Here is a 19558-nt window from a genome sequence, read left to right as displayed (position 1 = left end):
GTCTTTATCCTGTCTTCCTTCTCTCACCCCAACCAATCACAGCAGATGGCCCCGCCCCTCCCTGAGCCTGGTTCTGCTGAAGGTTTCTTCCTGTTAAAAGGGAGTTTTTCCTTCCCACTGTCGCCAAAGTGCTGCTCATAGGGGGTCATATGATTGTTGGGTTTTTCTCTGTATCTATGAAGCGCCTTGAGGCGACTTTTGTTGTGATTTGGCGCTATATAAATAAAATTGAATTGAATTGAATTGAATTATTACAGTACTACAGTACTGTGTGTAGCTTGTGCTTCTTTGTCTCTTGATCTCAGAATAAGGAAAAAGTTAGAAACACTGAATCTTATTTGCATTCCAAACATAGTCTAGATCAAACAGCCCTGTGTTTTTGTGAGACATGTGTGGCATCCCATAATGATCACAGATCCATCCTGGACACCCCACTGAAAACCTTCCGGCTTCACCGCTGATGAAACTACGATCAGGTTGTGGTCGTATTTTCCGCCTCTGCTGCTTTTCACTGAATGTTTCTATGTTTTTATGATTTCCATCTTTGAAAGTCATGATTACAAAGTTCAGATTCTTTCTCTCATTCTGTTTCAACTAAGCAGTCCTCTTTTTATACCCTGAAAGTGAAAGTACAGGGGGCTGAAAGGAACCTACTGACTCATCTAGGATCCGTCTTTCACTCTGACAGACGTCACTTTCACCACTTTCACTTTCAGCGCCTATACACAGCACACACGTACCACACTCACAGCATTTAGCAAAGACAGGTGCAATGATGACAATAGTGAACTAAAACACACGATCAGAAACATCAGGGTGGATAAAGATATTATTAGTGCAGGACAAGAAATGACACCGACCTCTCCCACAGGGGGATTGTAGGAAAGGGGAGGGGCCAAAGGGGAATCCTGAATTTACAGGGTTGCACCAAAGAAGAAGAAAAGGATGAGGAGGGGCTCTAACTGATGATGAAGATAACTACAGACTTGGAGGTCCTAACAGTAAGGTTTACCAGGGACAGTTTGGGGTTTAAAACATATTTTGTGTAAATATAACAATATGTAATTTATGACCTGGTTACATATGTTAAGGTGTGATGTGTCTGGTTAAAAGTTAAGTATCTGCAGAAAGCAGTAAAAGTTTATTTATCCACTGCTGGAGGGTCAGTGATGAACTGTGTTGTCATCTGATCATCTGATTAGCTGCAGCTTGCTGACCAAGCTGGATTGTGTTAAACTTACTATTTCATACTTTTGTCTAAAACCATCACGTCAGCTCACCGATGGTGTGTCTGCGTACATGACACTTCCATACGCAGCGTGGAAAACCACAGTTCATGTCACAGTGAACACGGTGAGACAAAGAGCTAACACATCAAAGTATTTCAGCTTATTCAGAGAGTCTTTGTGGGAAAATAAATCCAGCTAATAATTATGGTCTTGTTGAGTCATGCAGACTGATCTCCCTGCAGGTTCAGGTTCCTGAAACGTTTCTGCCTCTAACAGCTGTCCACACCTAAACCGAACTCGCTACACGTCAAAGCAGATACAGAAGTTATTCTCTTTAACGGTGATGTAGGAACCACACCTGCTATCAGAAAGGTCAGAGGTCAAATTTGACTAAAAGTGACTAATAGTTTATATAATGAGGTAAATTCATACAGAATAATCCAGACTGCTCTGTTTCCAGCAGATCTTCAGATTTCCTTCTTTCAGTGCCCACACAACAGGACGACGTCTCAGTGACACGCGTGTTCGTCTTACAGGCACTAATGTTCTCTAGCACACAAGTGGGTGGCTGTAGCTCAGGAGGTAGAGCAGGTCACCTACTGATCGGAAGGTCGGTGGTTCGATCCCTGGCTCCTCCAGTCTGCATGTCAAGTATCCTTGGGCAAGATACTAACCCCAAGTTGCTCTCCGATGCGTCCATCGGAGTATGAATGTGTGTGAATGTCTTTAGAAAGCACTAAGTGTAGATAAAGTGCTTGTGAGAATGGGTGAATGAGGCATGTTGTATAGAGCGTTTTGACTACTCCATGAGAGTAGAAAAGCGCTGTATAAGAATCAGTCCATTTACCATAGCAATGATTCAGGGAGTTTAGAAACAGCCGTTTGGCAACAACAGATCAGATATCATTTCACTCTTTGGTGCTTCACTCACATATGCATTTAAACACATTTATACAGCAGCAGTACAGTAACTATACAGCATTAGACAGAAGAAGGACAGTTTCATCTAAACTTCGATTCCTGGACGAATCTTTTGGTTTTTCAGAGCAGATCTGACCCTGAATTGTTTTTTGGGGGGGTTTTTAGACGATATTAGCTAACACACGTGAAATTCAACCATCACCAAGTCAGTCAGTAGCAGCAAACTGCTCACTGAACATCAGCACATTAATAACACAAAGGTCTGGCAAAAGAAAGCTCTTCTTTTCTATGATGGTTAAATTATTAAAATGTTTTCACCATTAACACAGTCCAGTATGTCTACTCAGCACAGTCTCACCAGTGTTGTCAGCTAACAGAGGAGAGGCAGAGCGGTGCACATCCATCGATCCAGCAGAAGTAGACCCAGAGTGTTGAACTTTTATAACCTTTATAGACAGAATAGCATAGGTGGTGGAAGGACTGCAGTTTGGTGGCCTCAGGATTTCATCTTTACTTTTTGCAGATGAGCAGTGGCTGTAGCTCAGGAGCGCTGCATTGAACCATTGCAGCTAACATTTACCATGATGTGGTTCTGTTTATGTGTTCATGCTTTATCAGGTGGTGGCCTCCAACTCTGATGTGGTTTTGTGACCAAAAGAATGAGGCAGGCTGAGGAGGCCAGCCATCTGAGAGGCACTTGTAGTGGAGCTGCTGCTCCTGTTGGGATGGTTGATTAGGAACTTGGACTCTGAATGAACTGGAAGAGGCAGCTGGGCTGAAGTCTCTGCTCTGACCGCTGCAGCTGTGACGCAAACCCAGATAGATATAGAAAATAGATATTCAGAATATTCCTATTTTTCATTTTAACTGATTTAGGTTTCAGAAAAAAATACATAAAATCAAATTATTTAATTTATAGAAATATGTGTATGTGAGCTGGTGCAGCAGTTTTGAGTTCCCTCCCCAGATGCCTTAACGCCCACTCACATCCTGGGCCATCTGACCTCAGGAATTCACATGATAAGGTGGGGCCAGGTTTCACAATGAACTCACCTGAAACTCTGGCTGATTGGGACCCACACCCAGTTCCACACCTTGGCTCAGGCGATTAGAGGATCATCAGGGGTCCTTTTGTCCCTCTGTGGGGGGATACTCCCACTAGGTTTATATCTGGGACTCTCCACCATTTGACCTTAGAACTGAAGAAGCTTCTCGGATGAAGGTGAAACGTCTTCAAGTAACTTAAAGAAGTCCAGACACTTTTCTTTCAGAGCTACTTAGACTGCAGCATTTGTACTTATAAAGTCAGTTTAACGACTTGATGAATACATTTTTGGATACGTTACTGTAAATGATGAAATATGTTCCACAGTTTGAATCAGGTTTGAGAGCGAGAGATGAGTTTGAAGTCATTATGACTGGGAAAATTCTGACGTGCAAATGCGAGTGAGCTGAGAATCGTCCTGTGTGGACAGAGTGGACAGGGTAAAAGCACTCTAGGAGGCATCAACATGGGCAGCAGAGAAGTATTCACTTCTGATAAGGACTTAAAGAAGTGCCATAAGGAAGGAAAGATCATTGACTGTCAAAAATATGATGTTGTTGACACTCCAGGCCTGTTTAAAGTAGACGCCTCTGTCTCCAGAGCAATGTCAGCAGTCTGTGGAAAGAGTTCTGGTCCATGAAAAGTGGGACAGTGTCAGGGTCAAAGTCAGTCTCGGCAGGGGTGTGGGTAGAGACAATAGTGTTCGTATCAACATTATCAACGTATCTTCCTAAAGGAAAAAGTAATATAGCTGACTGGGGTATATATTAGACTTAATAGTTACAACATACAGTAATGGACTTCTACACTGTAAAATAAATCTGTAAAAATACAGTACAATCTACTGTATAAATGTGAAGGAATTTTCCGTATTAGTCATCTACAGGTATTTTTCTGTATTTCTCAACTACTGCAATGCATTGTGGGGAAAAGAACCCGAAAAGGAGGGAAAAGTAAGCGCAAGAGCAGCCATTAGGCTTCTTTCAGGCTTCATCTGGATTTTGGACTCTGGAGTTGGAGAAACTGCCTTCAAATTTCCGTGGTAAGTATTAAAACTCATGTTTCCTTTTATTAAAATAATGTTTTCCAAAAGACTCCACGTTTTTATTTAGAAAGAATTGTTAATTTATTTGTTAACTGGTTTCGGCTGTCTCCAGACAAGTCAGGAATATTTTGCTGACTCATTTTTTAAATAATCGTTATTTAGGTTTAACATGACTTAAGCTTTATTTTAGTTAATGTTAAAATAATTTTTACTGTGATACCACCAGTTTTGCCCTTCAATGGCTGAACCAGTTTTCATAAATATTATAGTTAGCTGTCTGCGTCCTTCTGGGTATTACACAGCTGTGACTGCTAACTAGCTAATTAGCGAAAGTCAGCGATGTGGATAACTGGGAAAAGTGAGAACTTCATGGTTCTACTAATGTAGAGAGGAAGAAATTATTTTAGGACTCTAATAAGTGCTGTATCAATACCTGTGTTTTACAGTTGGCTCTACTGTACAGTTTAAAGGGTTCCAGGCAAAGTTACACTATCTACAGCTATTTACAGCTCTCATCGTGGCTGCAGACACTTCAGGTCACTTTAACCTCAGCCTGTGTCAGACGTTTCAAACCCAGACAGTCCAGCAGGTGTAGTTTCTCCTGTAGCCACCAGAAGGCAGACGTTCAGCAAACAGCTGCACTGCTCCTCAGAGTCCAACATCCTCAAACCAGGAGGCGGGCTCAGTGCTGGGGAGGAGCTGGACCATCAGAGAGGAGGGGGTTATCAGAAGTGAGGAGAGGACGGCTCACTGCTCCTCTGAGCATCACAGGGAAGCATGTGTGATTCAAGCGTTGCCTTAAAGCTGTGATTTTTAACGTGTTACCTCAACCACACTGATGTAGCTGCTGTTGTAATCAGAGGTTGTCAAAGATTTTCACTTCAAAAGCCAAAATAGTTGTAGCTAACCCACAACGTTTCTCAGTCATTAATGATGAAAGAGTTTAAGGGTTTGAGAGCAGCTTGATTGTTGAAGCTGCAGCTGTTAGCTTACAATAACATATAACCTCCAATAAAAGTCCTGGAAATTCACTCACAAAACTGAAGCTCAGATTTCTTAGAAGGTCTGTTAGTACAGTAACCTCACAGACGATGTGTCACAACAATGAAAATGCTCCAGCAGCACAAACACGGTGCAGAGGTCTAGTTCAGGGACTCCAGTTAGCTGAGGTGAAGCCTCGACGACAGCTAGCGGCTACCTGTGTCACCGTCCACCTGTCTGAGCATTTTCTGGTCTAATTACTGACCTGGAACATCCGCAAAGGAGAGATGCAGATTTCAAGACAAGAAATAGTCGCCTAACATGTTTCATCTTTGAATAGATACTTCTGATTCCTGTGTAAAAGAAAGGACGAGTCCTTTCTATCAAAGGTAGTCATACTGATGTGCATCCTGCTCTACGCAGGATCTTTGTTTCATTTTATTTTCAGGTCCTTGCATCATCTTTTTTGTATTCACTGTTTAGATACCACGTCCCACTTTCTTAAAAAGACTTAAACTAATTTTAATAAGTGAAAAATGCCAGCACCCTGTTGGTTGAACCTTTCTTTTTTTGGTCCTTGAGTCTGCATCTCATTCTGAATCGTGCTCTGTGATTGGACGGCTCTTTCGGAAACCGGTTTGGTGATGTGTGTTCAAGGGGAGGGAACTATACAGACGTTATTATAAAAACATGAAGTTACAAAGAAGAGGACCCACTCATGACTGTCCACCAACCACATCTGGCAGGCAGGATGGCCGGCAAACATGCAAATGATGGTAAGAGCGTTTTATATTTGAGCTTTTGGATGAACCAGCAGAGCGAGGACTCGTCCTCTTCCTCAGACTAATATTTCCAGGTTCATGTATGTTAACTGTCAGCCTGTGGAGTTACCTGTAACTTTGAAAGTAACTTTACATTTCTCACACACTTTGGTGTTTTAGTCAAACTCAGCTTTCTTGTCACAAACCATCAAAATATTTTTATGGCAAAAGTGACAGAAATCTGACTTCAACAGCTGCTCGTTAAACTGTTCATGTTATTAGACAAAAACACAGAGAACAGCAGAATTCAGTGAAGTTTAAAGACTTCAGGTGGTGACAGCTGCAGATGCACGATTTAAACTAAATGTTTAGAGTTTAGAGTTTCATTCAAAGGTCTCCCTTACAGATGTTTTACTGACTTGGTGTTTCAGCAACAATAGAAAGTCATTTTGTTTCTGACATGATGTCATTTACATTATTTATTTATATTTATAATGGAGTGCTTTACTATCATTGGTTGTAGTTTAATAGTTACAGTTTCAGTTTAACTGTATTCTTAGGGCAGAGCTCCAGGAGGCGTGAACATCGTTAATGCTCCTAAAATTATTTTCATACTTAAAGAAAACTTTACTTTTTACATTTTTATCCATTTATTATACTGAAAGGTGTTTTTTAAATAGATGGCTGCCTGGTTCACATGGCAGGTGACTGCTGCAGGACTGAGACGCCTTAAAAACCATCTGGAGCCTTTCGGGTGTTTTGCAGTTTTAGACATAAAGAGCACCGAGTCGTCAGCAAAGCAGCGTTTAGATCAGTGAGACTATAAAGCTGCAGTCAGCTGTTCAACCCAGACTAACTGATCATGTCTTTGAAAAGCAAAGTAAGCAAATAGGAACAATTTAAGCTCATGTCAGTTGTTGTTGTCACACTGTGACTGCTGCAGTGCTGATGTTGATGAATGTCGTGTGAATTCTCAAACAGGCCCAACGAAGCTGAGGATTATCCTCGTTGGGAAGACTGGAGCTGGGAAGACTTCAACCATCAACACGTTCCTGGGTAAACCTGCTGTGAAGAAGAACCGGCTTCTCTCAGGTACAACACCGTGCAAGACGGAGACGGCACAGTTTGGAGACCAAGAACTGGTTTTAGTTGATACTCCTGGTCTGTGCCACACCAAGTTTACAAAAGAGGAAGTGCTGAGCGAGATCACTGCATCCGTGTTTGAGGCTGATCAGGGTCCTCATGTGTTCCTGTATGTGCAAAAATGGGAGGGAGACAACACAGAAGACGAGAAACGAGTGGAAGCTCTGAAGAAGATGTTTGGCGACGCGTCAGGGCCTTACTTTTTCCTCCTGATGACTCATGTAGATGGAGCTGAGGATGAGATAACAAAGCTTACTCAGAGAGTCGGTTTTAAAACAGAGAACTACTGTGTCCTTAACAACAAAGGTGAAAAAGAGCAGAAAGCTGAAAAAGTAAAGGAGCTGGTGGACAAAATCAACCAGGTGGTGCAAACTAACAAGGCAGAGGGCAAAGATTATTACACCAAGGAAATGTTGGAAGAACATAAGAACAGGCTGAAACCAACATATCAGGTCAGTGCTGCAAACAGGGAGCTGAGCTCGGTGGTGGAGGGCTTGTTAGCTCCTGTGCTGGGTAAAGAGCTGACTCTGTCTGTGCTTAAATATAACTCTTCACTGTCGAAGGAGTTTGATGAGAGGCTGTAGCAGTGCAACAGCCAGCATGATGAAAAGGAAATAAATGACAGCAGCGCGAAGGTCATGAGACTTAAACTGATTATGTGACTTAAAGCCTTCAGACTGAGTTTGAAGAAAGAAACGACATTAAACATCCTTTGATGCTTTAACTCCCATTCAGCTGCTTTTAATGCTGCCCGAAGATCACGAGCGTCCAAACCTGATGAACGATGTTGTTGCACAGAGAGTCTCTGAGTGTTGATATCACTGAGCTGATGATGTTCTCCAGTTTGTGCTGATTGGTGAGCTGACGCTGCGTCTCTTACCCTGATCGAGACGACCAGCGGTTTCCTCTCAGTACCTCTGAGACGTGTTGACATCAAACACAAAATATCCATAAATGTTATTTCATATGTATTCTTCATGAGATTTTTAATGTTCTGTTTTTCTTCACATTTGAATGTTTCTGGAGTTGGGTTCGGACACGTTGGCAGTTTACACTCAAAAAAATAATTCATTGGATGAACGTAATTTTATCTTGCCACTTATATTCCATCTAAACAAATCATGTTATATTAATCCATCTTAATCGTGTTGTGTCAACACGATATATGTGTGTAGGTTTAACATAATATTAACATTAACATTCAATTAATTTGACTTTTGTTCAATCAACATGTTTGTACCACATTAGTCTAATTAGATTTATTTAAATCCATCTCATATTGTTTAAACACTTTGGCACATCAAAAGTCAGTCTTGTTACATGAACTAGTAAAATATTTGTTTGTTACACCAATGATAATCTTGTTGAATGAATGAAATGTAACTTATGTCTGTAGTACATGTTGTATTCATATTAAGTAATGTTCAACAAAAAAAATCAATGGATTTACAGCAACTTCCAATCCACCCATCTTCTTATCTTTATCTGGGCTGTGGAAGTGATCGGGCAAGAGGGGCAGGGTACATCCTGGACAGGTCGCTAGTCTATCATACAGAGACAAACAACCATTTGCACATTAACACCTTTGGGTAATTTAGAATAACCAGTTACCCTTACAACTGCATGACTTTTAACTGTGGAGGAAACCAGAGTACGCAGAGAGAACCCACTGCAAACTTCGCCACATTGTGGATTTGAACCCAGGATCTTCTTGCTCTGAGGCAACAGCACGAACCACCACGGCATTAATCTGTCAACACAGACTTAACAAAAGCAGGAAAGCTATGCTTGATGATGCTTTATGTTGTTGTCCTTGACAAGTTAAACCATAAGAAATAGTAACAGCATACACGTGGTGTGGTTGTCTGCCTCTTGTAACCCCACTGATTTTCCTGTGGTTTGACATCTAATCTGATCTTTTGAATTTCGTGAGTCGACTCACAAAAATGAAATTGGGTGGTTGTTGCATGCATAAGATCCAAACTTGTAATTTGAACTAAATAATTCCATGTTTCTATGGTGAATGTAATTAAATCATGTAGCATCTGCATGAAATTCAGCAACTTAATTTGTTCTTGTTGAGATGACATCATACAATCTAGTAAGAGTGGCTGGATCCAGGCAACTAACCACTCTTTCATTGTTTTGAGTGTACTTTCATGCTTTCGTATCGATTAAAACTTCTTTCTTAACTATTTCTAAACTGAACATTTTTGCTCCACTGCTGCTGCAGGACTTTTTAAAGTTGTTTCCTTATATGTTTTTCTACAGTTTGTTAAATTTGCAGAAACAATGATAAAATGTCCAAACTAAAATAAATTGGCCTTTTGAATGTCACCTGTCTCTTTTTCTACTCGTGTTCTGTTTTTTTCTATTATAACGTTCGATTGCCGAGTGCTGCAACTTTGTTCCAGCATTAGTTGGGATGTAAGTATACAGGAACGAGCTCTTTATGTGCAGGTATTTATGGCTGCAGCTGTAACATTCTCTTATTTTGAAAAGCACTGATACGGCCCCTCTTTCACCTCTTGTCCACGGCTCATATAGCTCAGCACACACACAGGCATGCATTAGACTGGATCCTTAGCCTCACTTCTGTAAGCTTAATTCATTTTGTAAAGAACAATTCTCACACACAAACAACGAATCCTCTTCAGCTCTGCGGTTCAGAGTCAGCAGCAGCTGAGATTTAATCATGTGGAGTTTATCAGCACTGACATTCAGGCTCTGACTCAGCTCCTGTCCTCCTGCTGTGACCTGAAACAGCCTCAGTGCTCCATGTTTATGCCTCAGGTCCTAAAATGCATCAGAGGTCTGTGAGAACCACCTCTGCTGAGTCAGTGATGTCTCTGTTCATACACATAACAAAAGTTAATTATGTTGGAGTATTGTTAATGACTGAGGGCGGGAGTAATGTGGACAGTCTGTCGTGGTGAAGCAAGGAGGGGAAAGTAAAGCTGTCAGTTTACCTGTTCCTGGTCTCACCTGTGCTCACGAGCTTTGGGTAGTGAGGAAATGAAAGTGTGAATACACGTGGCAGAAATGAGTTTGCTCTGGAGTGAGTGATGCAGTCAGGAGTTCAGTCAACAGCAGCACCTGACTAGGATGCTTCTGGCAGCTTCCTGTGTGTCCATATGAAAGGAGACACCTGGGCAGACGAGGACACTGCTCCTGAAGACATAAGAAATGGTGTGCTGCCTGTTATCGACCCGGAGTTAGCAAAATCCCCCAAAAACCCGAAGAGGAGAGTCCTGGCCCCTAGCCCTGCCAGTGTAGCAGAAATGATGAGGATGATGATGCAGCAGCAGCCGTTCTTCTCTGCGTGAGTAGCTTCATGTTGTTCGTGTGTAATTTACGTTGAGTAGGCTAACCACGTTATTACATTAATGCATGTAAGGTGAACTAGCAAACACCATCATAGCTACATGCGGCTGTCTTCTTGTTTGATGGCAGATACTCCCTTCACCCTGGACAAAAAGGCTAAAATGACCAAAGAAAAAGTGGAAAACAGTTAAACATGAGAGGTTTTTGGACAAAGTTTGTGTTTTTTCCATTGTTTAAGCTGCTTCCAGCCAAGAGTGATACCATATATGCCCCATAGCTGCAGAAAAGGCTAACATTGTTATGTTTTTACAAAAAAACAGCTGAACATGAGAGGTTTTTGGACCAATTTTGTGTTCTCCATTCTTTAAGCACCGGTTTGAGCACCAGTATCGAATAAAACCTAAACGATGCCCATCCCTAGTTAAAACACCACTGCACTTTACAGAAAGAGCCAGAATCGTCTCTGAGGTCTTTTGAGGATTTTCTATGAGTCTGTGGTGGCCAGTACCATCATCTGTGCTGTTGCATGCTGGGAAAGCAGGTCAAGGGTCACAGATGCTAACAGACTCGATAAACTGATCAAAAGGCAGTAATGTTGTAGGGAAGCTGTAAAGTCCACCTAATGCACAGCACACAGAGCAGTAGTTACACCCACATGCTCGACTGTAAAAATAACAAATAACAAAGTTTTACAGTTTAAAATGTCAATCATATATATTTACTCTGTAATATTTTGGAGCAATTTCTTAAATTTTGTCAGTTTGTTTGTGATATATTTGTATTATTTAGTTCAGTCTGTCTGTTCTTGTTGTCTTGGAGCAACTATAACCATATAATTCCTTCTGGGATTAATAAAGTATTCTGATTCTGAGCAAGGTTTTAGTCTCCCACATGGTTTTATCCAACGCTGACAGATAAATGCTGTGAAAAGGCTGCGTTAGGACACTGGCTGTGGTTAATAACCTGGGTTACCGAGTGCACGTGCTCTCTGGTGTTTATTTTTCCTCCTCGCCTTTTAGTTTACGTTTCACTAACAGCTACAGCCACCTGTGTCACCATCCACCTCTCAGTTAAATAGGCCACGCCCCTAATTATGCAGACTTAAAGCCTTAGTTGAAGCAGGTGCGTTGTAAAAAGCTCAGTGCAGGAGCCTCTGCTGGACATTAGAGGAACTGCAGGTTTTGGTGCTTCAGTGCTGATGGTTCATGTTTGATCTGAATAACAAACACATTAATGCTGTTTTATCGTGATGTTTCCTGTTGTCTTCAGAAGGTTAAGTGTGAGGAGGCAGACCTGTGGAAACGCACTCTGATGATGCACTTTTTTCAGCCTTCTGATTGGTTTCTTTCAGCCAGATGTCTGATTGGACAGCTGACGTTTAGGGGAGGGAACCAGGAGCAGACTTGAATATAGAGGTGAGTTGGAAATGTAAACAGTCAGAAGAAGACATGGATGGTGGTGCTGCAGTGGAGACCAAGGTCCTGATTGATCCACAGCCCACGGGTGAGTGTATTTGTCCTGCAGGGATCCTCCGGCTGGTGCTTGGAGTTTTGGGACAGTCGTTCCTGTCTCCTGAAACATAAAACAGGAGCAGCTCTTTGCTTAAATCACTGGGACACAATTTCAGTTTCAGTCTGAGATGTGTTTTTAGTTCACACATGTGAGGTTTGTTCATTTACTCTCAGTTTAAAGCTTGATTAGCACCAAGCTGCACTCAAAGAAAGCATTTATAACTTTTTTAAGCTGTAAATTTTATATCACAGATAAGAGGAAAATAACCAAATGAATCTCATATGGCTCTTAATATTTGAGTCAATAATAGAAATTATAAATATTCAAGTTTTATAAAACTCTGACCTGATGAGTTGATATTAATAAAAGTTTTAAATGTATCATCTGCTCATGAAATAAAACAGTTTCTGTTTTTTAATGTGAATATTTTTATCGACTTTTAAAACAAAGTTGTTCAATAATCAGATCCTTTCATTTTATAGAAAAACTATTGATGAGCTGTAAAACCATCATCAGGTGATCTGACAGTAAACGTCAGCTCTCGTTGGTCATTATAAAGAAATCTGGACTCAAATTATGTTCAGTCCTCATGTTTTAGGACGCTTTATGATGGTGAGATGATTTTTATTCAGTTTGTGGTATTTCTGCTGCTTTGGACGTTTCCTGTTTCAGTCAGTTCAAATCTATCTGCGCACGTGAGAGCATTTCGCCGCCGTCCTCTAAACGTCTCGAACCTCTGCGGTTAAATCACATCTACGACTTTAAACTATAAATGTGATGAAATCAGTTTCTGTGGATTCACTGAAGTCTTTGTTGTTGGAGTGAAGCTGAAGCTTCTTCAAATCTGGACACTCGGACTTCTTCACCTCTGTTCCTGGTAAGTAAACTGATTTATTAACAACAGTTTGATTTTTAATGTGATGAAATAAACGAGGGTGACAGCGAGCAGTTAACCAGCTTTACTTTGGCATCAGTAGCTTTTGTGTTGATGTTAATCCAGCTAATAAACTGTAATATGCAAATGCTATAAATGAACTTTTAAACCTGGCTTTGGTCCAGGTCTCTCGTTTTCACTTGTTGTGTCTGTTGGTCTTTAGATGCAGCTCTCTCCTCGTTGGTGAGGATGCAGACTTTCTTTTCAGCAACAATTTTCAGATCACGTGTTGAATATTTGTGTAAACACTAAATGTTTCATGTAAAAAGTCCTGACTCGTCTTCATGTTTAATCCTCTGCAGCTTCTGTCAGATTCAGTCTGCAGTGATGTCTGAAATAATTCTCCTTTGGTGACTCAAAGCTCTTTTTCAGACATGAACAAACTTATATGGAGGTTTTATGACAGACACAGGTTATATAAAACAGGATCACAGTGATGCTTCCTGTTCTGACGCTTCTCTGAAACATGAACACTTCCTGTTAAATCTGTTACTCCCAGTATTTCAGTGTATCACAGATACGTTAAACAGCTGGTAGCTGTCCACAGACGAGACCCAGGCCTCCCATTAAACTTCACGAGTGGCCGTTACCTGCTGGCATAGCAGCTGTTTGTACTGATGAACCCAGAATGAAGCTGCACACCTGTGCTCCACCTCAGCATCGCCCAGCTAAATCTGTGTGCCATCGATTTACTCAGGTTTCCAGAGGACATAAAAATAATGAAGTCCAAAAGACTTTCTTCAAATGTTGATCTCAATCCTAACAGTGACATTTTGTAGTTTTATTGAATAATACTGAATTCAAACAGTGACTACATCCCTTCATTTTTATATTTTATGAATAAAACTGATGATATCCATGTGAAACAATGAGTGTGATTTGTCCTCATATGCCTCGGGTCTGTTTTTTACAGAAAAATTTGTTCTATTTTCAAACAAAAGCGATCCCATGAAGTCTAAAGGTTCTGCCTTAGAAATGCTCATGGTTTTATGACCATTTTTATTGATTCTCATTTTGTTTTGTCTTTTAAGCCACAGCGGGACTCCATAAACTGTTTCATGGCCGAAGTGTACGAAGTGTCTACAGGACGAGACACTCAGTAGACAGATTGCTGTGTCTGGATGTCACTCTGAAACAGGTCATGTGATAAATACTGAACTTTGGGCCATCTCTGTCCCATCTTTGCCAAACCATGTGCCATATTTTATTTGGGATTTTTGGTTAGAGTTGGGAGCCTAAACTGGGCTCTACATCTGCAGGATGCACCAGAGCATGCCCGGTCCCCTCAGGGTCCAGGCTGCAACCAACAGGACCCCAGGAGGCGGAGCCAGCCAGTTTATACACCCGGCTTAGCCCTATCCGGTCTTTAAGTGATGACGTGACGAATCCTGCTTCCGGGCCTAAAGTAGTCTGCGTTTAATATGCTTTTGTGTTGTTAACATGTTTAATGTTTTGTATTTTCTTCTATTTAATATCAAAAAGCTCCTAAAACAGTCAGTGATCACTGTTGACCTCCCTCGGCTTTTATTACCGCTAATCATTTATTTAAGCTCAGTTTTTAAAACCTTAGGATGTAACTACAGCCCAGGACATGCTCTATTGTATTTAGATGGAAGCTAGCGAGCTAACTTCCCTTGTGTTCATCAGTACATAACTGAAACCGGTTTAGAGAGTTTGTTTAGTCGTGGAGGGAAACAGAAAATATGAAATAAACACACATGTAAGCTGAGACTCTCTAAAAAACAGCGTTGTTGTTTTTTGGCTTTTCATTTCGCCATTTGTTGATTCCCTCGAAGAGCAAGTAACCTAATATGGGTCAAGTGATCAGTTTGATATCAATCTTTTGTGATCACCGTCATATTTACATTATTTGTACAGTACGAATGATTTGCTTTGGTACCTGCTCAAACTAAGCTCTCCTCTGTCTGCAGCAGCTCCTCCCCCCTCGCTCACATGTGTAAGTGCTCAGTCGCCCAGTGCCTGAGCTCGGATCATACCAAAATTAGGGGGAATTTACGACTGTGCACTAAGTAGTTTTTGTTTTATACAGTTGTCAGTCAGGCATCTAACTATGAAACAAATTACACTCCAAGACCCCGGCTTCTGATAAGATTACCCGGGCTTAAGCCCAGTAAGCCCGGGTTGGACCCCAAAACATCAGAATATTAATCAGCAGCTTAGAGTTGCTGGTTGCAGCATGCTTTGCTAGCTTTAAGTCAGCTAACTTTACTTGACCAGGAGATTAATCCCGACTCCAGGTTTCTCCAAACTCAAACTATATCCATTCCTGATTAGAGCCACACCTTTTTGTCCTCATGCTGAAGCACACTTGGGTTCTGCAGCAGGACTCTGTAGTGACCTCAAAGTCCCAACCTGAATCCGATTGAGATGCTGTGGCACGACCTTAAAGAGTTGGTTCATGCTCAAAAACCCTCCAAAGATGAGTGGGCCAAAACTCCTCTCAGTGCTGGAAGATTCATTGCCAGTTATCACAAAGGCTTGATTGCAGTGTCGCTGCTAAGGGTGGCCCAACCAAGTGTTGGGTTTATGGGTCCATCGCCCCCTCACATAGGGCCATATGGGTTTGGGTTTGTTTTAATAATAAACACCTTTATTAGGAAGCTGCATGTTGTGTTCACTTGTCTTTGTCTACTATTTGAATTTGTTTGATGATCTGAAACATTCAAGTGTGATAAATATTCAAAAAAACAAGGAAATCAAGGAGGAGGCAAAGACTTCTTCACACCCCTGTATGAGCTCAGCAGTGCTACACGTCTGGTTATTAGCTGTGTTTCTAATGTAAAAAAGACCCCTTTAAATGTTCCCTTCTCTACCTTTTACTCAAGGACTACATTTATTTACCAGCTGTAGCTACAGGTTGTTCACTTCTCTTCAGCACAAACTGATGTTTTTACACATTTTAAGAGAATATTTTTTCAGTCTTTTACCATATGATATCATATATCCATTTATCTCTCAGTCTGCTCCTCAGTCTCGGATCTGAAAAACAGACCCAAAGATATTAGAAGGTACATTTGAGATTCAAGAGGTTGTTCTTCCGAAACATGAGATGGCACGAGAGAGAACAACGTATCCTGATCTTTGATCCTCATCTTGCACTCTGTGGTTTCCCACTCTGAATTTTGGGGAATCTTTTTTTGTGTCTCTGCTGAAAGGAGAGTTTCCTTGTCTGTGAAAGTTCTTAGTCATCGTAGTCTAAGGAGCTTAGAAAGAAAAGCTTCTGGACTTTCTTAAGTTGCTTGAAGACCTTTCACCTCTCATCCGAGAAGCTTCTTCAGTTCTAAGGTCAAATGGTGGAGAGTCCCAGATTTAAACCTAGTGGGAGTGACCTGATGATCCTCTACCTAATCACATGAGCCAAGGTGTGAAACTGGGTGTGGGTCACAATCAGCCAGGGTTTCAGGTGAGCTCATTGTGAAACCTGGCCCCACCCTATCATGTGATTTCCTGAGGTCAGATGGTCCAGGATGTGAGTGGGCGTTCAGGCGTCTGGGGAGGGATCTCAAAACTGGATTATAGATGGAAGAACAGTTGGTGTCGTAAACCGCACGATCTGATATCCTCGTGTTGGTGTTGTTCCCAGATCATCATACTAAAGGTTGTTCCAGGATCAACATTGCAAGTGACCAATCAGAATGTTGTGATGTCATACTTTTGCGACTTCGGGAAAAACCGGCGTAAAACAAAAAACTGTACTTAAGCTGTGAGAAACCGCCTTTGTCCGCCGAGCAACGGACCCTAACCCTGACCCTTTAATAAACGCTCAGCAGAATTGATATTGTCCTTGCAACATTGGAATTTCATAAATGCACGAATGGGTTGGTGCGCAAAAGAATAACATCACAATAATGTGATTGGTCACTTGCAATGTTGAACCTGGAACAACATTTTCATGATGATCTGGGAACAACACCAACACGACGATATCAGATCATCCGTCGTAAACCCCGCCTCTGTTCAAAGATGGTCGCTCACAGTGGACATAGATGCTTCTTTCACTCCTCTTTCAAACCATCTGTCCTCTCTGTCCAAAATGTGAACATTGGCATCCTCGAAAGAGAGGATCCTCTTTTGAGGATTTCTAAGCTCCCAGACTTTGTGTTTCCTTGTTAATAAATGCTGATTGTTCATTCCTGCTGCCGTCATGTTTGATATTTCCTTCCTCGCAGCTGCTTTATGATTTATGTCAGTGCTGTAAGAGATCGTGACTGGGACAGTTCTCACATACTAATATTCTTCCAACAGATGACCTGAGGATCGTGCTGTTTGGGAAGACCTGGGCTGGTATAAGTACTCTAGGAAACATCATCATGGGGAACACAGAGACTTTCACCTCAAAGGATTCGTCCAAAGATCGCACACAGAAATCCCACAGCACTGTCGAAGGTCAAAAAGTGGTTGTTGTTGATACTCCAGGTCTGTTTAAACCTGGAAAACATGAAGATGAGCTGGTGAACGAGATCAAGCGATCCATTGATCTTGCCAGTCCTGGTCCTCATGTGTTCCTGCTGGTGCTGAGGTTCGGTGTGGTCACCTCTGAAGAATTAAAGGTACTGGAGGTTTTTGAACGCACCTTTGGCAGACGTGCATTGGCCTACACAACAGTGGTGTTCACCCATGAAGATGAAGATGAAGAGTATGAAGCTAACATACAGGAGGCTATGATCGAGAGTAAGGATTTCAGAAAACTCATTGAGTACTGCCAGTGGAGATATTTTGCTTTTAACATTAAAGACAAAAGTCCTGCTCAGGTCACCGAGCTGCTGAAGAAGATAACACCGATGGGAAAAGATTACTTCTACACTCCTGACATGCTCCAAGAGGCTGGAAAACTGGACGAGCAGGACGAAAAACCAAAAACAGAAGAAACAACAGGCAGGCGTGCGCTTCTGGAAAGGACTGGATTGGTGGGAATCATTTTGGGATCTGTTGGGGGATATTTACTTGGAGGTGGTGAGCTGACGTCTACATCGGGAGCTTTACTGGGAGCTTTAGGGGGTTCAGTACTGTCGATGGGAACAACAGCTTTAGCGATGAAGGTCAAAATGCTCACTGAGAAATGCTGCAAAAAGTGAGTTTTTAGTCCTACTGGGGGATTTTGATTTAGTTAAGCTCCTCAAACTGAGTTAACCACATCTAATTTTCATATTTCAGGAAGGTTTTTTAAGACAGAGTCGGTGGTTTGCAGAGTAGTTTACAGTGAAATAAGTACTAACTACCATGGGCGCGTCGGTGTTGGTGGAGGGGAGGGCAACATGATTACTGGGTACTTTCATTACTGGGAAACAAACCTCAAACAGAACATCACTTTCCATTTGGAAGCAGGTTTCCACCTGATGAAAGTACCACTCACAGGAGACAATGTCTCATAATAATGACTCATGTCAGGTGTGACTATATCACAGGAAGTGGACAGTCTGGAAACCTGACCAGAACCAGATGTGTTGGAGCATCTAAAAGAAAGTCTGTGAGGCGCTCAGCAGAGTGATGAGGAGGAGAACGACCGCGATGTTTGGATCTGCTGCTGACGTCTCAGAGCTCGATTGTACGAGTTTCCAAAACTAGCTGAATGACTGGAGGCTCTGAGCTCCACGCTGTGGGACTCCACCACCACCAGCCTGCCAGATGGGAGCTTTTTGTACATGAACATTATTATTTACAACTGAACATTCACCAGGTCACCAGAGTTTAGGGTTCAGGTTTTGTAGGAGCCACATGTTAATAAAAAACTAGATGTCAGATTCAGATGATGTTTCTAATATTTTGGCTTTACGATGTTTCCTTTTGTGAGTCTGAAACAACTGAAACAGGATAAAAACAGGTGAAGCCCAACTCTGGATCTGCTGCAGTGACCTGTTGGATGTTAAGTGAACTTTTATCTTCATTAACCTGTGACTGCTTTCACATCCAGTGGTGATCTGTGAGATAACACACAGTAATGTCTTTAAATGTCTTTTTGTGTGTTGGACAGATCGGTAATCTATCAGTTTGATCAGATTAGATCCTGCTGGCCGTCACAGACTCTGTTCTACATTCATACACTTTGTTCTCATTTTAAAGGATTTTGGGTTTCAGGGTTTTCTTGTGTTTGTTCTCCTGGATAAACTCCATGTTCTCACTGTTTCCTGATACAAATGCAAATGTGTGCTTCAGCTTCAGTGCAGACGGTTTTCACGTTTGTGGATGGAAAACCTTCGGTGTCTTAAACTTGTATATATGACAGGGCTGCCACAAACGATTACTTTGATAGTCGACTAATCAGATCATCATCCATTGGACGTAAAACATAGATTATTGCACCAGCAGCATCTGCTGTTATATAACTATCATTAGCTTACAGCTTTAAGTGTTTAAGGTATGTGCTAACTAAAAATAAAGACAAGATGATAGTTTATTAAATTTTAATGAAATTTGCAGATTGTTTTGGTGAAGTTTAATAAACTCCTTGCTATCTAAAATATAACAGGACACCTGAGTAAATTCTCGAGCATCTCACACTTCTGATAATCAGCTGTCTGCTTGATGTTTATTCAGCTGTGTAAAAACTATAACTTTAATCTCAGCCAAACCGATTTACTCAGGAACAAATAAAATACTAAAAAAAAGCCAAACAATAACATTTTAAGTTATCTAAGTGACTTA

At 41.4% G+C, this 19558-nt stretch overlaps 2 protein-coding genes across 2 annotated transcripts; both read left to right on the top strand.

Annotated features, from left to right (window-relative positions):
• The first annotated feature begins 5939 nt into the window (after positions 1-5939).
• LOC102797206 (GTPase IMAP family member 9-like) lies at positions 5940-7709 on the top strand. The gene is made up of 2 exons (XM_006805309.2): positions 5940-5997; positions 6964-7709. The coding sequence occupies exons 1-2, from the start codon at positions 5940-5942 to the stop codon at positions 7707-7709; spliced, it is 804 nt and encodes a 267-aa protein (XP_006805372.2).
• Positions 7710-11897: 4188 nt separating this feature from the next.
• Positions 11898-17991, top strand: LOC148103054 (GTPase IMAP family member 4-like). The gene is made up of 2 exons (XM_087840389.1): positions 11898-11952; positions 17162-17991. The coding sequence occupies exons 1-2, from the start codon at positions 11898-11900 to the stop codon at positions 17989-17991; spliced, it is 885 nt and encodes a 294-aa protein (XP_087696515.1).
• The last annotated feature ends 1567 nt before the right edge of the window (positions 17992-19558 follow it).

Source organism: Neolamprologus brichardi, chromosome 4, assembly GCF_056152115.1.
Source record: "Neolamprologus brichardi isolate AB-2024 chromosome 4, ASM5615211v1, whole genome shotgun sequence".
NCBI lineage: Eukaryota > Metazoa > Chordata > Actinopteri > Cichliformes > Cichlidae > Neolamprologus > Neolamprologus brichardi.
The sequence above is the reverse complement of the archived record's forward strand: the minus strand, read 5'-3'. Positions and strand labels throughout refer to the sequence as shown.

Coding starts and splice junctions, on each gene's coding strand:
- LOC148103054 (XM_087840389.1), top strand. CDS start 11,898: ATGGATGGTGGTGCTGCAGTGGAGACCAAGGTCCTGATTGATCCACAG. Junction 11,953..17,161: donor GATTGATCCACAGCCCACGG/GTGAGTGTATTT, acceptor TTCTTCCAACAG/ATGACCTGAGGATCGTGCTG.
- LOC102797206 (XM_006805309.2), top strand. CDS start 5,940: ATGACTGTCCACCAACCACATCTGGCAGGCAGGATGGCCGGCAAACAT. Junction 5,998..6,963: donor CGGCAAACATGCAAATGATG/GTAAGAGCGTTT, acceptor ATTCTCAAACAG/GCCCAACGAAGCTGAGGATT.